Source organism: Cetorhinus maximus, chromosome 12, assembly GCF_964194155.1.
Source record: "Cetorhinus maximus chromosome 12, sCetMax3.hap1.1, whole genome shotgun sequence".
Taxonomy (NCBI): domain Eukaryota; kingdom Metazoa; phylum Chordata; class Chondrichthyes; order Lamniformes; family Cetorhinidae; genus Cetorhinus; species Cetorhinus maximus.
The window spans coordinates 48,293,977-48,313,720 of record NC_135890.1 but is presented as its reverse complement, the minus strand read 5'-3'; the positions used below and the strand labels follow the sequence as shown (position 1 = coordinate 48,313,720).

Sequence of the window (19,744 nt, the reverse complement as noted above, 5' to 3'; positions counted from 1 at the left end):
CTCACTCATTGTAAGGCTTGAGGCCTTTAAAAACCTATCTGAATATGGCAGCTGCTGTAGTAAAAGAGGGCATATTCTCTCTTTGTCCATCTTCTATGCTCACCAATCTTTCCCTGGAGAGGCTGTGCTGGTCCATTTCTGTCCCGTCTGAAAATGTGCAATATAGCCTGGGCGCAGAAAACGTTGCGGGCAGTGACAATGCACCCAGAATCACTGCTGACCAGAAGATCTGTGCCATTATTTATTGTGATTATACCTAGTGTCGGATGCCATAGGAGTCAATCAATAATAAGCCAAAGCTGTTGTAATAGAAAAAAAAGGTAACATTTAAAAAAAATTATTATAGAAGCGAATCAAATGATGTGTTGATGTTTGCGCCATTGCAAAAGGTGGGGTGTAGAAGTGGGTCAAAGTAGCTCAGCTCCAGTAAAATGATTTGAAAAGGTGTGTCAGGTTACATCAATTTGTAACACTCTCACCTTCAAGTTGTAGGTCAAACTCTACTTCAGAACACAAATGCATAGTCTAGCTAACAACATTTGGAAATGTATTGTTGGCATGGTTGTCCTTTGTATAATGCGTTAAGCAGAGGCCATGTTTGTCTGTTCAGGTAAATGTAAAAGGTGGCATTATATGTAGAACACAATGGAAGTTTTCAGTATTACTGTCAACATTGCTATCTCAGCCAATACCAAAAACAGATTGGCTGGTCATTCACCTCATCTGATGGGTGGCGAGTTTACTGCTAAAATGACAACAAATTTAATTGCATACACTTTATTAATATGCTACTAATGTTATAAACCATTTAGCAATTTGTGATGAGGAAGACATCCTGTGAATTATGAATTGGCATAATTTACTGGACAATTTTCACTGCTCCACCATTAGCCTTGCAAAAACATCTCACCCTCAATCTCCCTGTGAGTTTCATAAAGTTACTGCATTTTTGCATTAATTACTAGTTAAATGTGCCATGGAAAGCTATGGCTCCTTTTTAGCGGCATTAGTACTTTTAACTGAGGAGACTTATGTTCTTGCAAAGCCATTTAACCTCTGCGGCCCAGAAAGAGAAGAATTTAATCTAAAAACAGAAAATTCTGGAAAAACTCAGCAGATCCGACAGCATCTATGGAGAGAGAAACAGTTTCCTTTTTCTTTATTCTTAGTCTAATCTTTCTTACCCTCTTTTTTTCTATTGTTTGATTCTAATTCATTCCTTCACCCACATTCTACTTATTATTTCTCAATCCTAAAATCTCATTGGTTAAGGACATTGCTGGGTTCATCGTTCATCTGTCTCCCAGATGTCCTGTTGTTCCCATTATCAGCTTGCAGCTCAAACAACTTATAGGGCAAAAGTTTTTCGAGCTGAACATGTACTGACAAAACATAAGAGATCTCATCCCAAGATACCCACTACAGCAAAATATAGGCCCTGCTGTGGCTCGTGTGCAATAACTGCCATATTTGCCTTATAATAGCAGTGACTGCACTTTAAAACTATTTTATTGCTTGTAATGCACTTTAACATGTCCTGAGGATGTTTTTTAGTGTTACATAAAGGCAATTTCTTTCCTTGCTTTTACGATGTCCATCCAGAAGCAGTGGGAAGATTTTTAACAAACCACGCACCATCCCCCATCCCATGAAAATGGCGGTTAAAATGGACATTAAGTCATTAAAAATCTGAATCTTAATATCAACTTGCCCACTTCTGCTTTTAGTGGAGGTGGGACTTGGGAGGGTGAGCCACCTCCAGGAGGTGAGGGTTAAAATACTGTGGATTCTGGAGACCTGAAATAGAAACAAAGTTCTGGAAAAACTCAGCAGCTCTGGGACCATCTGTGGAGAGAGAAACAGAGTTAATGTTTCAAGTCCAATATGACTCTTCTTTGGAAGTGAAGTCACATTGGACTTGAAACGTCAACTCTGTTTCTCTAGAGAACCCTCCACAGATGTTGACAGGCGTGGAGATTTTTCCAGCGCTTTCCATTTTTATTATAATGAGACAGCCTGTCTCATTCTTCTGCACCATTTTAAATTTTACTCTGGAAAGCCAGTTTCCTAAGCTAATGAAAGGCAAGGACTGTTCGGATCCAGGTGGTGGGTGTCAATATCCTGCAGTCAGACAACCCATCCCAGACCTTTTGTAACTCCCCAGGTCCTGCAAGACCTTTGATCTCTCCTCTTTTCCCATCCCCATGAGGCCCCCAACCTCATCCTGGGTGTGTCAAGCTCCTTGTCCAAATTCTCATTGCACACTTGAGACATAACCTACTGCTGATGTTTGTCATGTGAACTAACCTCTCTGCCTGAATTCATGGTGTGCACTCCAATCATGCAAATCTTCAATTCACAAAATTCATTCCCTTTTGTAAACACTGTGTTCAAGTAGGCATCTCAATTCATAGCATTACTGTATATTTTGACAGTTCTTGTCAAATCAGATCATAGATCCAGAATACATGTAACATCTGTCCACACCTTCACCAGGACCACATTCAAATGACACCCATATCACAATGATACCAATGATCACATTCTGAAAAAAATCACATTTATTAGTTTCATCTTTAAAAGATAAAACTATTTGGAAGTAAAATAAAAGCACAAATGTTTGAGGGAGGCATTTGTCTATTGACAGGCCTCGCTAGCTTCCCTTCTGCTCCTGCTGGTGGGAGATCCAAGGTATTTTGAGCACCAGGCCTATGTTTCTCTGTTAATGGTCTGCTGCAACTCTCCAGCTCAATACTGGATGACCAGAAGGTTGACCTGGTCAGCACTAAGATAGGTCCATGTAAGATTGATTGCTGGAGCCTGGGGCTGTAGTGGTCTAGATTAATCTGTGAAACAGCAGAGTACTCCTGGCCCCACAAAAATAATTTCAAGTTTTACCAATGTGGGGCCTCTTTCTCTTGACTTACTGGATTGACTTAGTGGGGCATCCATGCAGCACAATCTGCTTAGCAGTTTCTCAAAGCACCCAATTCGTATTAGATAAATGATTCAGGCAGGGGTCCAAGTCATAAATACAAGGCCAGAGTTAAAATGGTGGTAGACCAGGAACAGGCTGGCAAGTTGACGGTCTTGATTTTAAATAAGCCACTGTCCCATTTCTGTGGAGAGCAGCGAGTTTAAAAACCTCTTTTGTTAATTATTTCATAGAGTTCAAAAAGTGAGCACTGGTTGTGAGCAACATGTTGAACTTGCCTCACAGTCTGTTGTTAATGTAGATCCAAAAGACTTGCAGAATTTTCTGCTATTATATACAAAAGAATATTTTTAAAACAACAGTTTTACATTGAATCTTGGAATAGATTCTGTGCCAGTAAAGATATTAGACCACACATAATTTTGTAAATAATGTTTTAATGTGCACATTTACAATTTTCTTCACCACTGAAATCAGCAATAATATTATTTTCAAACATGGTGACTTTGAAATACATACTTTAGAGGGACAGTAAACTAATTCGAATCCATTCATATTTTCTAAAAAAACCAAATATTTTAGACACCACAGAGACTGAGATATGAAGTAATCATATAACTAATATGAGGGACTATTACTCATTTAATTCTCCACATTAAAAAGTGAACTTACTATTTTATGACAATGCTTTTTTGAATCATTTTAACATTGAGAAAAAAATGCTCAGTCTATAGTTGGTGGGAAGATGTATCAGAAGACGGTGCTTTCTTTGTCGATGTGCCCAATCCATTGTTACTTCCAACGACCACCCACTTTACCCTTGCCACGAGGTCCTTTTGCACTGCTGTAAGTTTGCAAACAAAAATATCATTCACTAAGATGTAATTTAAATAATATTATGTTAAACATTATCTATTACCTAGTTCCCAGTCTCTGATTCTCGCATAAATATGAAAACATAAGAGCTATTTCACCTATTTCTATTAAATATAATAAATTAAATTGTGCAATTCAAGATTAATAGCTTTGTTTACAATTTTCTGATAAGCAATAATTTAACAAGTCTGTTGTAAATTGATGGAAACAGTCTGAAGACCAGAGGGCTGCATTAGCAGGGCAGCTAAAACCCCACCTTGTAGCTGAATATTTCATTACTCAACTTGAAACAGCCCCAGATGGGGGATAGCAGTAAATAGACAATTAATGATTGTTTTTACTTAAAAACAAAGACAAAAATTCAACAACTTCATAACTTGAAAAAGAGATTGGAGATTGCAAGGGTACATGAAGAATTTCATGCTTATACTATCCTTTTACAACATTTTCTCCTGGAAATTATCAAAACCATCCAACAGGTGAGAACTTGTTATATTGTAGATTTTGTGCTGTATGTGGGACAATAAACAATACCAGCCCTATGAGGTTGCTGTTTATCATACATAATTAGCAACAAGCGTTTTTTACTAGGTATACAATTCTCCACGTTGGGGGGCTTGTGCAGGGGCAGGTGCGCAGCCGATTGGTGCCCCTGATCAGCCGGGCGCCGCTATTTTACGCCTCAATTGGCCCACCCAGCGTGACGCACACCCAGAAGCGCTGAGCGCTCCCTGTGGGCAGGGGGAGTAGGTTGAGTCAGAGAGTGCGCTCTTTCGCATATAAGACATTGAATAACTTATGTGAAACTGTCACATAAGCTGGGACATGTCCATTAATGTTAATAAAATTTTTTCCAATACTTTAAAAACATTCCTGAAACCTCATCCTGCCCGTGGATAAGGTTCCATGAAAAATGCGAAGGCTGCCTGGGCTCTTCGCCTGCCCGCCAACCTTAAGGTTAGACGGGCAGCTGAGGTCAATGATTTAATTGATTGTTAAACGGCTGCGCGCCTGCTGAACTGAAAATCTGAATGACGTGCGGTGACATCGGGACACACGCTCGACGTCACCCGTGTTATTTTACGCCTTGGCGAGCGGGCCCTGCCCCCGCTCCGAAGATTCTATCCCAAATATAGATGGTTGTTGGAACACGACACAGCAAGCCCTTGCAAGCGCTTTTGTCACATTGATTCAAAAAAAAAACAATTATGTTTTATGATGTAAACTTTTTATAAGATACACAAAAGGTATTGGAGCTAGAAGAAAGAATTTCAATTATTAAGCAGTGGAAAATATAAACCTGCAAGATAGGATCCAGCATTTGTTGGCTGTTAGGTAGCTGCACAATATTACTGTCAGTGATTGAATTACTGTTCATCTCTTCACCATCAATGAATGATCAATGCTGCACCTTCCTCTCCCCTAACTGAATGGCAGAATCAACTTCCTGAATTTTTATTGGTAAGGATCAGTAAAGATGCATTAAGATAAAAAGAAATAAACTTGCATTTACTGCTAACCTTCCATGACATTAGGACGTCTCAAAGTACTTTGCAGCCAATGAAGTACTTTTTAAAGTGTATTCACTTTTGTAATATGAAATTGTAAACTTGGCAGTCAGTTCACACACAATATCCCATAAACAACAATGAAATAAATGGTCAGATCATCTGCTTTGGGGTTCTTAGGTGTTGGCTGATGGATTATTCTTGTTCAAATTGTGTCTTGGGGTCTTTTCCATCACACTGAGGGGGCAGATGAGGCCTTGGTTTAAACTCTTATCCGAACGACTATATCTTTGATAGCTGCAAGTGCCACTAGACTATACGCTCAAGCTTCTGGCATAAGCTCACAACCTTCTGACTCCGAGACAAAAATGTCTACAGCAATTGATGACGTCTAACAAGGTTTCATTTCAATTATTCCAGCTCCACTTTAAAAATTCTGGAACCTATTTTTGTCTTCTCAACAGCACAAAATACAGTTAACAAAAGCCCGTCATAATAAATTAAGAAACATCCACAAGGGAGGAGGAATATGAAAGAACACGAGACATCAGACTGCCATTTAAGACAAAGGCAAAATATACCCTCAAAACGCCATTGATCAGAGCTATAATTGTGATTTAAGTGTAAAGGCTTGCCTGCAAATTTTACTGCACTTATTGTTGACAACCAAACATAACGGCCAGAATTCTTCGCTCAGTGTGCGAGCGTGCACCCGATATGCTCGAGTGTAAAATGACGCACGATGACGTTGGGCGAGTGTCCCGACGCCACCGCGCACTCGCGCGATATTTCGGTCAGTGGGCGCGCGCGAGAGTCAGCAGCTCGGCAACTGAGGCCTTTAACCAATTAATTGAGTACAATTTTTCGCTGTCCATCCGAACGTTCAGTTGGCGGGCGGGCGAAAAGGCCAAATGGCCTTTGCAATTTTGGCAAAACCTCATCCACGGGTGGGATGAGGTTTCGACCAGCGATTTAAAAAAAACTTCTTGCACTCCTATTTAACATGACTCCTGCTCATGTGACAGAGACACATGAAGGGACATGTTTTCATTATTTTTCATTTCTTTATTTTGAGTGCTGAAAATCTTCAGCTCCTTGAGGCAGCTCTGTACCTCAGGGAGCTTTTACTGCATGCACCCACGCGCATGCGCGAACTTCTGCACTTGCACTCCTCCCACTCCCAGCCCGACAGCGCTGAATGTTTCAGCACACGTGTCACGCTGACTGGCCGTTAATTGGCCAGCCAGCATGAAATCACTGTCGGGGCCTGATCGCGGGCGGTGGTCAGCTTCCCGACTGCTCCCGGGCTCACCCGCCGTGCCTGCCTGACGAGGGCAAAATTCTGTCCAATGTTTCTTTAAGTAATTTAACATTTTGTTGAATAGGTATTTAAAACATATACAAGAGCTTGAACAGGGAAAGTGAGTAATGTTGGGCATGAAATTCATTCCTCCAGTGGTTCTGTGCAGGTCTACCTGCAGATTTGTAGTGCGGGAAGTGCTGGTGACCACTTCCAACATGCCCCAAGTCAACCAGAGTGGTGCCTGCAAGTGCTTCTGAAGTCGCTGAATGTGCATGACCATGCTGTCAATAGGCTGATGCAACACCAAGATACTAAAACTGGTCAATGAATGTGCAGGGAATACCTTTCTAATGCACTCCAGAAACAAGTGTGTGGAAGAAAAAGAGGCCATGTTTTGCGGCTGGTTAAAAGGGCCAACCAACAAGTTGCAGTTTAGGTGTTTTTGACTGGTGCTGAGGTGAAGTTTGGAAGGATTGTGTTGAGTTGCTGGAGCAGTTTGGGGGTTTCTGCTGACCATAGAAAGGCAGAAAACAACATTGTTTTGCATAGGTATCAGCAGTGGTCACAAGGCCACTTACTCTGCAGCGTGCGCAACTTAGGCAGAGGAGGGAGAAGGAGGAGGGCGCTCCTCATAAGGTCCTAACCCGAGAAGGTCTTTCAGGTACACAACTCCAACTGCTGGTGAGCCAGGAGCACTGCATCAGGAGGCTTCATTTTACTAAGGAGGTGGTGCCAGAGTTGTGCCACCTCCTTCATCACAATCTGGAGCCTCAAACCAGGCTGAGGACGACTCTTCCAGCGGCTGTGAAGGTCACTGTGACCCCTACGTTTTACACAGCTGGATCCTTTTGGCTTGTGTGCCGGTGACACCAACAATGTGTCACAGTTTGTCATCCACAGGAGCATCAGGGAGGTGATGGAGGTACTCTACAAACGGAGAGGGACTTTATTCACTTCTCCCTCAGAAGGGAACACCAGGGTGAGAGGGCTTCCCACATCAACTGCATCACTGTTATGCTGCTGGCCCTTCATGTCAGTGAGGAAATTATACTGTAACCACAAGGACTACCACTCAGTCAAAGTGCAATTGGTGTGCGAGCCAGAATCAGCAATTCCTACCTTCTTCAGGCCTCAAAGACAGTCAAAAGGATGGTTGCTCAGTGGCAAGGGATAAACCGCTCCCTCCAAACATAGCTCATGACTTCCTTCCGCCATCCCACCATGTGAGATCAGGGAACCTTGGATGGAAGCCATGGAGCCACAGACAACACACTGGAGCAGCAGATTTTGCTGCTTTGATCACTCGGAGAATTTCTGCAGTACTCGCTGGAGGGGGTCTCCACATGTGTGGTGTGTGCAGCATCCTCCACAGCCTCAAAATTATGAGGGCCCAGCCACTACCCTCCTGGATCCAGAATCACAGAATAGAAGAGTCCCTTCGGCCCATCGAGTCTGCACCAACACGTGAGAAACACCTGACCTACCTACCTAATCCCATTTACCAGCACTTGGCCCATAGCCTTGAATGTTATGATGTGCCAAGTGCCCATCCAGGTACTTTTTAAAGGATGTGAGGCAACCCGCCCCCACCACCCTCCCAGGCAGTGCATTCCAGACTGTCACCCCCCTCTGGATAAAAAAGTTTTTCCTCACATCCCCCCTAAACCTCCTGCCCCTCACCTTGAACTTATGCCGCCTTGTGACTGTCCCTTCAACTAAGGGGAACAGCTGCTCCCTATCCACCCTGTCCATGCCCCTCATAATCTTGTACACTGCGATCAGGTCGCCCCTCAGTCTTCTCTGCTCCAACGAAAACAACCAAAGTCTATCCAACCTCTCGTCATAACTAAAATGTTTCACCCCAGGCAACATCCTGGTGAATCTCCTCTGCACCCCTTCCACTGCTATCACATCCTTCCTATAATGTAGCGACCAGAACTGCACACAATACTCCAGATGTGGCCTCACCAAGGTTCTATACAACTCCAACATGACCTCCCTATTTTTGTAATCTATGCCTCGATTGATAAAGGCAAGTGTCCCATATGCTTTTTTCACCACCCCACTAACGTGCCCCTCCACCTTCAGAGATCTATGGACACACACGCCAAGGTCCCTTTGTTCCTCAGAACTTCCTAGTGTCATGCTGTTCATTGAATACTTCCTTGTCAAATTACTCCTTCCAAAGTGTATCACCTCACACTTTTCAGGGTTAAATTCCATCTGCCACTTATCTGCCCATTTGACCATCCCGTCTATATCTTCCTGTAGCCCAAGACACTCAACCTCACTGTTAACCACCCGACCAATCTTTGTGTCATCCGCAAACTTACTAATCCTAACCCCAACATAGTCATCTATGTCTTTTATATAAAATGACAAATAATAGGGGACCGAGCACAGATCCCTGTGGTACACCACTGGACACTGGCTTCCAGTCACTAAAGCATCCTTCTGTCATCACCCTCTGCCTCCTACAACTAAGCCAATTTTGAATCCACCTTATCAAATTACCCTGTATCCCATGTGCATTTGCCTTCTTTAAGTCTCCCATGTGGGACCTTGTCAAAGGCTTTGCTGAAATCTATATAAACTACATCAACTGCACTACCCTCATCTACACACCTGGTCACCTCCTCAAAAAATTCAATCAAATTTGTTAGGCATGACCTCCCTCTGACAAAGCCATGCTGACAATCCCTGGTCAAACCTTGCCTCTCCAAGTGGAGATAGATACTCTCCTTCAGAACTTTCTCCAATAGTTTCCCTACCACTGACGTGAGACTCACTGGCCTGTAGTTCCCTGGCTTATCTCTACAACCCTTCTTAAATAGTGGAACCACATTAGCTGTTCTCCTGTCTTCTGGGACCTCCCCCGTGGCCAGAGAGGAATTAAAAATTTGGGTCAGAGCCCCTGCGATATCCTCCCTTGCCTCCCTCAGCAGTCTGGGACACAAATCATCCGGACCTGGAGATTTGTCCACTTTTAAGCCTGCCAACACCTCCAATACCTTGTCACTCCCTATATCAATTTGCTTAAGAAACTCACAGTCTCTCTTCCAGAGTTTGATACCTTCATCCTCATTCTCTTGGGTGAAGATGGACGTGAAGTATTCATTCAATACTCTAACGATGTCCTCTGGCTCCATCCATAGATTGCCCCCTTGGTCCCTAATGGGCCCCACTCTTTTCCTGGTTATCCTCTTCCCATTGATATACTTATAGAATATCTTGGGATTTTCCCTACTTTTGCCAGCTAGAGCTTTCTCATATCCCCTCCTTGCTCTCCTAATTGCTTTCTTAAGCTCCACCCTGCACTGCCTGTACTCCATTAGTGCATCTGCTGATTTGCTTCCCTTGTACCTGCTGAAAGCCTGTCTTTTCCTTCTCATCATAACCTGAATATCTCTGGTCATCCATGGTTCTCTGGGCTTGTTACTGCTTCCTATCACCCTAGAGGGAACATGTTGAGCCTGTACCCTCCCCATTTCCTTTCTGAACACCCCCCACTGTTCCTCTGTAGATTTCCCCACAAGTAACTGTTCCCAGTCTACCTTGGCCAGATCCTGCCTTATTCTACTAAAATCCACTCTTCCCACAATCCAAAACATTTTTTTACAACTTGTCGATTTCTTTGTCCATAACAAACTTAAACTGTACCATATTGTGGTCGCTATCGCTAAAATGCTCGCCCACCACCACCTCAGCCACCTGTCCGGCTTCATTCCCCAGAATTCGGTCCAGCAATACACTCTCCCTTGTTGGACCCTCTACGTATTGACCTAAAAAGTTCTCCTGTACACATTTCAAGAAATCCACTCCATCCAAGCCCTTTACACTATGTCTATCCCTATTAATGTTGGGAAAGTTGAAATCACCTAATATAATTACCCTATTGTTATTGTTTTGACACACCTCCGCAAATTGTGCACATATTTGCTCCTAAATTTCCCACTGGCTATCTGGGGATCTATAATAAACACCTAATAATGTGGTTGCCCCTTTTTTATTCCTAAGCTCTACCCACAAAGCTTCATTTGATGCCCCCTCCAAGATATCATCTCTCCATACTACAGTAACTGACTCCTTAACTAATAATGCAACGCCTCCTCCTCTTTTACCCCCTCCCCTGTCTCACCTGAAGATTCTATATCCTGGAATGTTGAGGTGCCAATCCTGCCCTTCCCTCAACCACGTCTCAGTGATGGCCACTATATCACAATTCCACATGTCAATCCTCACCCTTAACTCAGCCGTTTTACCTGTAATATTCCTGGCATTAAAGTAGAGGCCATCCAACCTTGCCTTACTCCCTTGAAGCTTATTGCAGCTGTACTCCCTCTGACTTGATTGTTTTACTGTATTATGATGTGTCCCTATTCTGCTAACATTCTGTGTCCCCTCCCCCTGCCGAATTAGTTTAAACTCCTCCCAACAGCACTAGCAAACCCACCCGCAAGAATGTTAGTCCCGCTCTGATTCAGATGTAGACTGTCCCGCTTGTACAGGTCCCACCTTCCCCAGAAACGGTCCCAGTGATCCAGGAATCTAAAACCCTCCCTCCTGCACCAACTCTTAAGCCATGTATTCATCTGTGCTATTCTCCTATTTTTGAGCTCGCTAGCACGTGGCACTGGGAGTAATCCAGAGATTACAACCCAAGCGGTCTTGCTTTTTAGTCTACTGCCTAACTCCCTGAATTCTTGATGCAAGACCTCATCCCTCTTTCTACCTATGTCATTGGTACCAACATTTACAACGACCTCTGCCTTATCACCCTCCCCCTTCAGGATGCTCTGCAGCCATTCAGTGACATCCAGAGGCCAGATCAGGAGGAGGCAACAGGGGGGAGACCACGTACACCAGGCAGAACTGGACAGAGTAAGAGAGTTCATATTGTGAGGCTTTGCTGCAGTAAAAAATAACTTTCTGACCCTAACATGGATCCAACCACTCTCTTACATTTCATTTCAGACTTCCCATCACAAATTCCCCTTCACTAACATCATTCCACGAAGGCCAACAACAAAAACCTTCACTCGACAACTTGATACAGCAACCCATCAATAATACGAAAAAACACAGAACTAATCACCCTTGTGCATATCTTAGTGACTGTTTTGTGAGTTCCCGTACCTGGCCTAGTGCTCCTAAGCAGAGCTACCCCAGTGGCTGCAGCATGGCTGCTGGAAGACTGCTAACTTGCACTAGAAGAAACTGGAGATGGCCTTGGGGGATGCCCTCGAGCAGCTCTGGACCTTGAAGGCCTGGCTTTGGATGGCACCACATATGGGTGACAGAATCTTGGTTGGATGCCCGAGAGGTAATGGCAAGAGCACCAACAGAGTGGTAGTAGTAGGAGCATGATTTCTGAGCGAGGACGGCAGATTTATTCTCCACGGTGTCACTGCCACTCTCACTCCCAAGGGGTGGTACCTCAGCGATCTCATAATCTGCTGCAGCACAGATTGTTGGGCTGAGAGAGTTGGCATTCCCCATTGAGCATGGATATCCGCATCGATGACGCCAGCAGAAAGGGATCTCACGACCTCTGTCCGAGCTTCCACTGCAGCACTGGTACAATGGGAGGTCTTTGCCTGTGCAGCATTGGAAGCTGAGGTAGTAATTAGCAGACATTCGCTCATTGGGTGAGTCTGACAGTGCTGCATGGAGGTGCCATCCACTTCCATGGTGGAAAGGTTGGACTCCAAGCGCTGCACACAGTAGAGTTGGGCTACTCCATGCTCTTACCCAGTGACTGTAGGCTATATTACAGGCAACATCTTGTGTTTTCCTTGGTCCACCCCAACAAGGCCCTCATCTTACAGGAGAACTGGTGTGACTACACCCTCAGGGGAGTTCACACATGAGTTGCACCATCCCCCTGGCCTGGCTGCAGTCCACTCATGTTTGGTGATTCACCACGTGTAGGTCCTGACTCTAATCTAGCCTCCAACATTCACGCAACGCCAGTATCTGAGCTGATGGCTGCAAGTATTACATGAAATGACAGCGTTTCTTCCTCTGAGCTGTCTTCCTCCTCTAACCCTTCAATGTGAGACTGCAGTCTTGACAATCTCAAAGCACCAATGCATCAAGGGAGGGGAAAGGTGATGGAAGGAAAGCAGAAGGTCACAGTCGCTCCATTATCAGTTTCCATTTCCAGACCCTTTCAGGGTGAGGAATCTGTGGAGAACGTGTGTAAGGCAGCAACTTACCATCATCCAAGATGGCCTCAGCAGGGTTGGGTGCCAGTTGCTACGTGGCACTGATACATTTGAAACTGTGGACCATCTGCTTGAGGCCCCTCAGTGGATTCTTGGTGGCCCTCCACCAATCATCTGGCCCTGCCCCCTGTCATGGGCAACCTTCCTCTGTAAGAGAGAGGGCACGATGTCAGTGACTGTGTGTCAGCCTGGTTGGGAAATGTGCCTGCCATTGCTGAATAGCTGTAGGTTTGCAGAGGTGTGTAGAAATTTGTGTGGTCGAGGTGTAGTATAAGGATGCTAGGTATGAATCCGGGGTGTCAGATGTGCTGCTGGGTGAGCGATGGGGATGAGTTGCATTGAACAGTGTGAGGTGCATTGTGTGGTGGGAGAGAGATGTGATGCGCAGATTCAATCAACCACTTTGACCATCTGACGGAGCTCATTAAATTTTTCCCTGCACTGCTGTCAGGTTCTGGGAGTCACACTCTGAGCATTGGATTACCCTTGCCACCTGTTCCCATTCCCTTTGAAGGCTTAGTCCAGAGGGCTTCCTACCCTTTGCCAGAAACATGACCTCCTTCCTGGTCACTACCTGTTTGTCTGTCCATGGCAGTGTCATTACAGTCAGGAGTGTTGTAATATGCCTTTAAGAGTGTTGTAATATGCCAGAAACATGACCTTTGCCAGAAACATGACCTCCTTCCTGGTCACTACCTGTCTGTCTGTCCATGGCAGTGTCATTACAGTCAGGAGTGTTGTAATAAGCCTTTAAGAGTGTTGTAATATGCCTTGTGTCTTGTACAGTAAGGCCAAGGTATTACATTATTATATTAACATGACATTGTGATCAGCGGTGATAAGACAGGTGGCAGCAAGATTAAGTACGGCTACGACATGGTGAACAGCCTTAGATCATGCTACATGGCATGAGAAGACCCTCAATATTGTGGTCATACTGCAACAAAGTCGCAGTGCCGGAGTGTGTTGAAAACACAGCATTGAGAGTGAGAAGAAAATCTTTGGAGGTACAGTGCCGAGTTGGTGCCTAAATAAAGAGCTGGTAAGCAGACGGATCCCTTGTGGTGTGATTTCAGCATATAGCTGGTCAGTTCAGTGAGTGGGACAGCGTGTCGAGAGGACTAGCACTGGGTTAGCTCAGTCGGGAAAGGAGAGTGAATAGGGTGGACCCGATTGATAATGAGCGAGGGAGAGTCAATCCAACAAAACCAAAAAAGGCATAAAAATCGGGCCAGCAAGGTTGTGAGTATAACAGCTGGCTTCAGAAGTTGTTGAACAATAAATTGAAGAAAAAGCAAAGACGCCATTACTCCATGGTATGTTCCTGCCACAGTTTGTCTTTGTAGGCAGAGCTTCAGAAAAACGTACAAAAGTGGCTACAGTGAAACTCATCCCAGGTACTACTGAAGAAAGAAGGTCAAAGGGATATTGTCAGAATGTTCACAAAATTCCCCAGTTTGAATTAGGATGCTGCTGACTTGCTATCCATTTCACAATATTTAACAGCATACAGAGCTATGGTTTCTTGATCCCAGTGTGTCTGAGTCAGATAAGCAAGCGCAAACATATAGCTACTCATGGATGGACGCAAGTACGAACTGATCCTCACAGGTCGATGTGCTGGGGCATAGTAGTATTGTCACTGGAAAGGGTCAAAGTGCAATGCACCAGAGCAAAGGCTGAAGCAGCTACAAAGAGCCATGCACTGATCCAAACAGACTGTACACTGCGGATACCTTCAAGCAATAAGAACAACCATCCGGTGTCCCATCAGAAACATTTACAGGAGGTAACTGACAAACCTGAAAATGACAATGGAGTGCACGATGAGGCGAAGAGCGTTGGACGAATGTTTCACACCGTCAATCTTGTGGAAAACATAGATGCCATCACACCGTCCAAAGTGTTTGCCAAGATCTGAATTATCTGCCCTCTGTGAATTCTAAAAGACATGTATTCACATACTTGGAAGGCTATGGCGAAACCTACCACTGTGAAACTTTCAGCGTACAACCGTTCACTAATTCTGTGTGCAGGATCCATACTCCTAGAAATGAAAGGCCCAGTGATTGCAGGTTTACAGATATGTCATGACTTCACACAAGTAACAATCCATGGAATCAGTCAAACATCACAAGGCAGATCAACCTCAGAAGCTACTCCTATCACCTCAGCTCACAAGAAATATTGAGAATGTCGCAATAATACTGGCAGTTTCAAGGAACTGCAACATTACACTTGCAGGAGAATGCATGTCTGTCAATTGATCCGCCAGATAAGTGCAGCATCCACGTACAAGAAAAACTGAAAGTCAAACTAGACAAAATGGAGAAAGATGGCATCATTAAAAAAGTACAAGAGCACACAGATTTATGCAGCTCAATTACATGTCTCATAAAGCAGGGCAGGTCATTGAGAGTATGCCTCGATCCATGACTTTTCAACACAGCTTTGAAACATTGTCCTTACAAAATACCCACATTAGAAGAGTTAAATCCAAGATTTGCAGATGCAAAATTCTTCTCGAAGCTTGATGCTAAGCATGGTTACTGGCCAGTACACCTTGTGGTGTTTCCCAACAAATTCCCAACAGTTTATAACATTTTGTACCCCTTTTGGATGACACTGTTTTCAACTACTTCCTTTCGGGTTGTTAGCTAGGATCTCTTTCAAGCCCAAATGGACCACATTACACACACTGTACCAGGATGCATCTGTATCACAGATGACATAGCTGTTGTGGGAAGAACAAAGCAAGAACATGACCATAATCTGCCCTTATTAATGCAAGCGGCGCGTAACACAGCATTGGTGTTCAACAGTCTGAAATGTGACAAAGTGCAGTAGCAGATCAATTTCTTCAGTTCTATTTATTTCAGTGTTGACATATGGCCTGATCCGAGTACGATAGAGGATATTACAACCATTCCAGTCTTCAAGATGTCTAGGGGAAAAATTTTCCCCAGTTGGGGGTGTTGTGCGGGGGCGGGCACGAACCCAATCAGCGCCGCTGATTGGGGACACGCTGCTATTTAAGTGGGCAGGCCAAATAAGGCCCGCCCATCGTGACGTGCACCCAGAGGCGCTGTGCGCTCCCTGTGTGGGCAAGGGGTGGGGGGGGGGATTGCCTGCGTCATTTCCTGCGCACAAAAGAGTGCAGAAATTTCCCTGAGGCACAGAGGTGTCTCAGGGAGATCCGTTTGACATGTGCAAGTTTAAATAAAGGAAGGAAAAAAACTTTTGAAACATGTCCTCTCATGTGACACTGTAAAATTATTGATTACATTTTAAAACATTTCATGAAACCTCATCCTGGCCGTGGATGAGGTTTCATGAAAAATGCGAAGGCCGAGTCGGCCGTGCATACGCCAAACTGACAATCTAAATGACAAGCGGTGACGTCGGGATGCACGCCCGATGTCACCGCGCATCGTTTTACATGTCAGCAAGCGGGCCCCACCTCTACTCACCGACCAGAGAATTCTGCCCTAGGTCTCTTTAATTTTTTTATCTCCATACATTCCCAATTTTGCTCAAAGATCTTCATCATTAAGGGAATTGTTGAGAAAGGATGTGCCTTTCCTATGGCACGAGGACCACCAAAGCCTCTTCGGAGCTCAAAGGGTCATTACCAGAAGCATTGACATTGCAATTTTACGATCCTAGGGAGGCAACTATCCCGGAGATAGATGCCTCATAGAAAGGTCTGGAAGCATGCATATTGCAAAAAGGCAAATAGATTGCATTTGATTTAAAATCTCTGTCTGTAATGCAATCCAACTGTCCAGCATCGAGGGGGAAACATTAGCTTTAGTGTTTGGAATCACTTATTTCATACCAATCCAATCGGGAAAATATTTATGGTAGTTACCGACTACAAGGCACTGGGGATAATTTGGTGAAAATTACTGACCACAGCACCATTAAGATTGCAACATCTCTTGATTAAGATTCAAGGTTATGACTGTGAGATCAGGTACAAGCCAGGTAACTTGATGATCACATCAGATACACTTAACAGATTGCCTAACCCAGTGAAAACAGAAGATATACCTTTACATCTACAAGTTAACTTCATTGACATCAAACTTGAAGATGTTCTCCAAATTGATCTGGTACATTTTGCACAATGCAAATGCCGGCAACTACAAGAAGAAACGGTGGAAAATTCTACACTACAGAAACTGTGGAAAACTATCCTCAAAAGATGGCCCGATTCAATTCAGCATGTCTATGAATACGTAAGACCATTTTGGCCTTATCAGGATGAGCTAGGTATCTCATGGGGAGTCATTTTTAAAGGCAGACAAGTCATCAAATTGGAATTTTTGCAACTTGATATTCTTCAACATCACTCACACATGGGCAGAGATTGAACGAAAAGACTCTCAAGAGAGACTGTCCATTAGCCAGGTGTGAACCATGACATTGAAGTTGTCGCCAAGAAGTGCGAGGCATGTCAAGAGTATATACCAAGTCAATACAGAGCACCAGTGATTATACATGATGTTCCTACACATCCTTGGTCCAAAATCACATCCAACCTCCTTCATGTCCATGGCACTGAATTCATCATCATCATTGACTACTTTACCAAGTACCTCATTATTTGTCAATTGAACAATACGTCAAGCACAACTGCCGCGCACACTCTAAGAGCTATTTTCAGTTTATCTGGTGTGCCTAGAGAGATCATTACAGATAACAGTCCACAATTTATTGGTAAGCTATTTCAGGATGTGTGAGAGAAGTGGCATATCCATCACACTACTTCATCTCCTCATTATCCTACATCTGATGGCCTAGCTGAATAATTGATTCGCAGTGAAATCCCTAATTCTCAAATGTAAACAGACCAAGCAAGATCCACATATTGCAATATTACATCTGAGACTGACGCCTTTAAGTGCAACTATTCCATCACTGGCAGAGCTCATGTTTGGCAGACCTGTGTGTACCAATTTAACTATTCTTACCCATTCTACTCTCTCAGAACCTAGAGAGCAACTTTTCAAACTACAAGAGAAGATGACCAAGGTGCACAATAAAAATGCAGCTACAAAATTGCCAAGTTTACAGCTGGGACAAGTTCACATCCAGGATCCCACAGAAGGTACACGGCAACCAGCCGAGCTAACAAGAATTTGTTCAGAACCAAGATCCTATGAGGTCCTTACACACAAAGGTGCAATAGTGAGGCATAACAGAAGACAAATCAGATTCATTCCAGTTCCTCAACCACTGTACAGTCCTGTTGCATCTGGGACAAGATCCCAAATATAGCCAGGAACAACATCCAAGAATGACAATCCCACAGATCTCTGTTAGAAATTAAAGACACCTCCAGACAAGGCTATCAGCACAAGGTCTGGATATACCAGAGATTACCTTTAGAGACTCACTGGCTGGAATTTTCCACCTGTTCCTGCCAGTGGGATTCTCTGGTCCCACCGAAGTCAATGGATGTTTGAATGGCTTGCTGCATCTGCTGCGGAGGTACTCACCGCAGTGGGGCAGGAAAATTCCAGCCATAGATTCATCAGCTCTATGCACTTATGTAATGGTAACTAAACAGGAACATGTATTGTAAATAGTTATATTTTGTTGGAAGGGGAGGAAGTATCTTTAAAAAGGGAGATGTAATGTACCTTTAAGCAGCATGACATCACTAGAAATGTGTCATGTGATCTAGTCTTAGTTTCACTTTTGCTTTGAGCAGAGCACACACATAGATGTTATGACTTCCATCTTTAGACCTGTGTATAACTGTTCTCATGTGCCTAGCCTTAAAAAGTGAACCCACAATGTGTTTACTCAATCCCTTATAAGTGATTGGTGCCTTGTGTCTTGTACAGTAAATAAGCCCAAGGTATGATATCATTATAATAACACATCGGGGAGCCCTCTCCTTCCCCTGGTGTGTTATACCTTGTCCATCAATGGCAAATATTGATTATCCAGCAGCCTGCAGTGCATTGCTGCAACTTCCCTTGTATAAGGACTATATCTTTTAGAAGAGAAAGCTGCCTGGAGCAATGCTACTGAATCCCCTCGTGTGCACAGAGGGAGTTGGCAGAGAAAGTGTGTTCGGGACTGTATCGGAGGTGCTCCTGGCCGTGCCACTATCAGGGGAATGAGGTGCGTAGATAAATTTTGAGTCCTACCCGCCTGGTTTCCAGCAGATTTGGGCATGTCATGAATTGTGACTGCCATGCCCAAAAATTGGGGCCAATGGATTTCATGCCCATTGTGTTTTCTAGATTGCAAGCTATTATATTATAATAGTATGAAGAAAATGTTTATGTGGAATTTTTAAAAATATATTTTCTATTCCAAAAGTTAATATTTGTCCAGCTAAACTTCTATTCTGGATCTACGGGAACCCCCAGAAACTGGGAATTAAGATGATTATGTTACCGAGTGAACTTCTTCCAACTATAAATGAATGCACTTGGAATCACAGTTCAAATCATATTCATCTCTGGATGCTTAGCCTTGATAATGTTAGGGCAACTCTGAACTTGAACAACCTGCAAGAATACCTTTGCTTACTTGGAAATCACAGGGTCATGTTTAAGCTTGAAAAAGATTGACACAGAGACCTGCTGTTGTGTTCTCTGCATTAATCTGTTTATTCAGGCTGTGAATTGTTGGAAATTCTTAAAATGTCTTTTTTTAATAAATTATTCTTACTTTTCCTTTGCCTCTATTTTCTTTCACTTATTCTAATCATTCTTTATCTCTTTTTATTTTCTTACCTGTTTTAACATTGAACTCATCCACTCTAATTCACCTTCCTTATCAGTCCTTCATCTGTATATTCCTCAATCCTTCAATCTCATTGGTTTAAGGCAATCCCCTCTTTGTCCTGTTTTTCACTAAGGATGCCCTGTTC

General features: G+C 43.7%; 1 protein-coding gene across 1 annotated transcript in view; it reads right to left on the bottom strand.

The window, feature by feature from the left end:
• Window positions 1-3,352: 3,352 nt before the first annotated feature.
• The window catches only part of LOC144687422 (troponin T, cardiac muscle isoforms-like), a 63,756-nt gene continuing 47,364 nt past the window's right edge, over window positions 3,353-19,744 (bottom strand). The window contains exon 11 of the mRNA XM_078553558.1: window positions 3,353-3,779. Within this exon, the coding sequence (XP_078409684.1) occupies window positions 3,728-3,779 (52 nt within the window). The 3' untranslated portion in view covers window positions 3,353-3,727. The remainder of the gene's footprint in view (window positions 3,780-19,744) is intronic.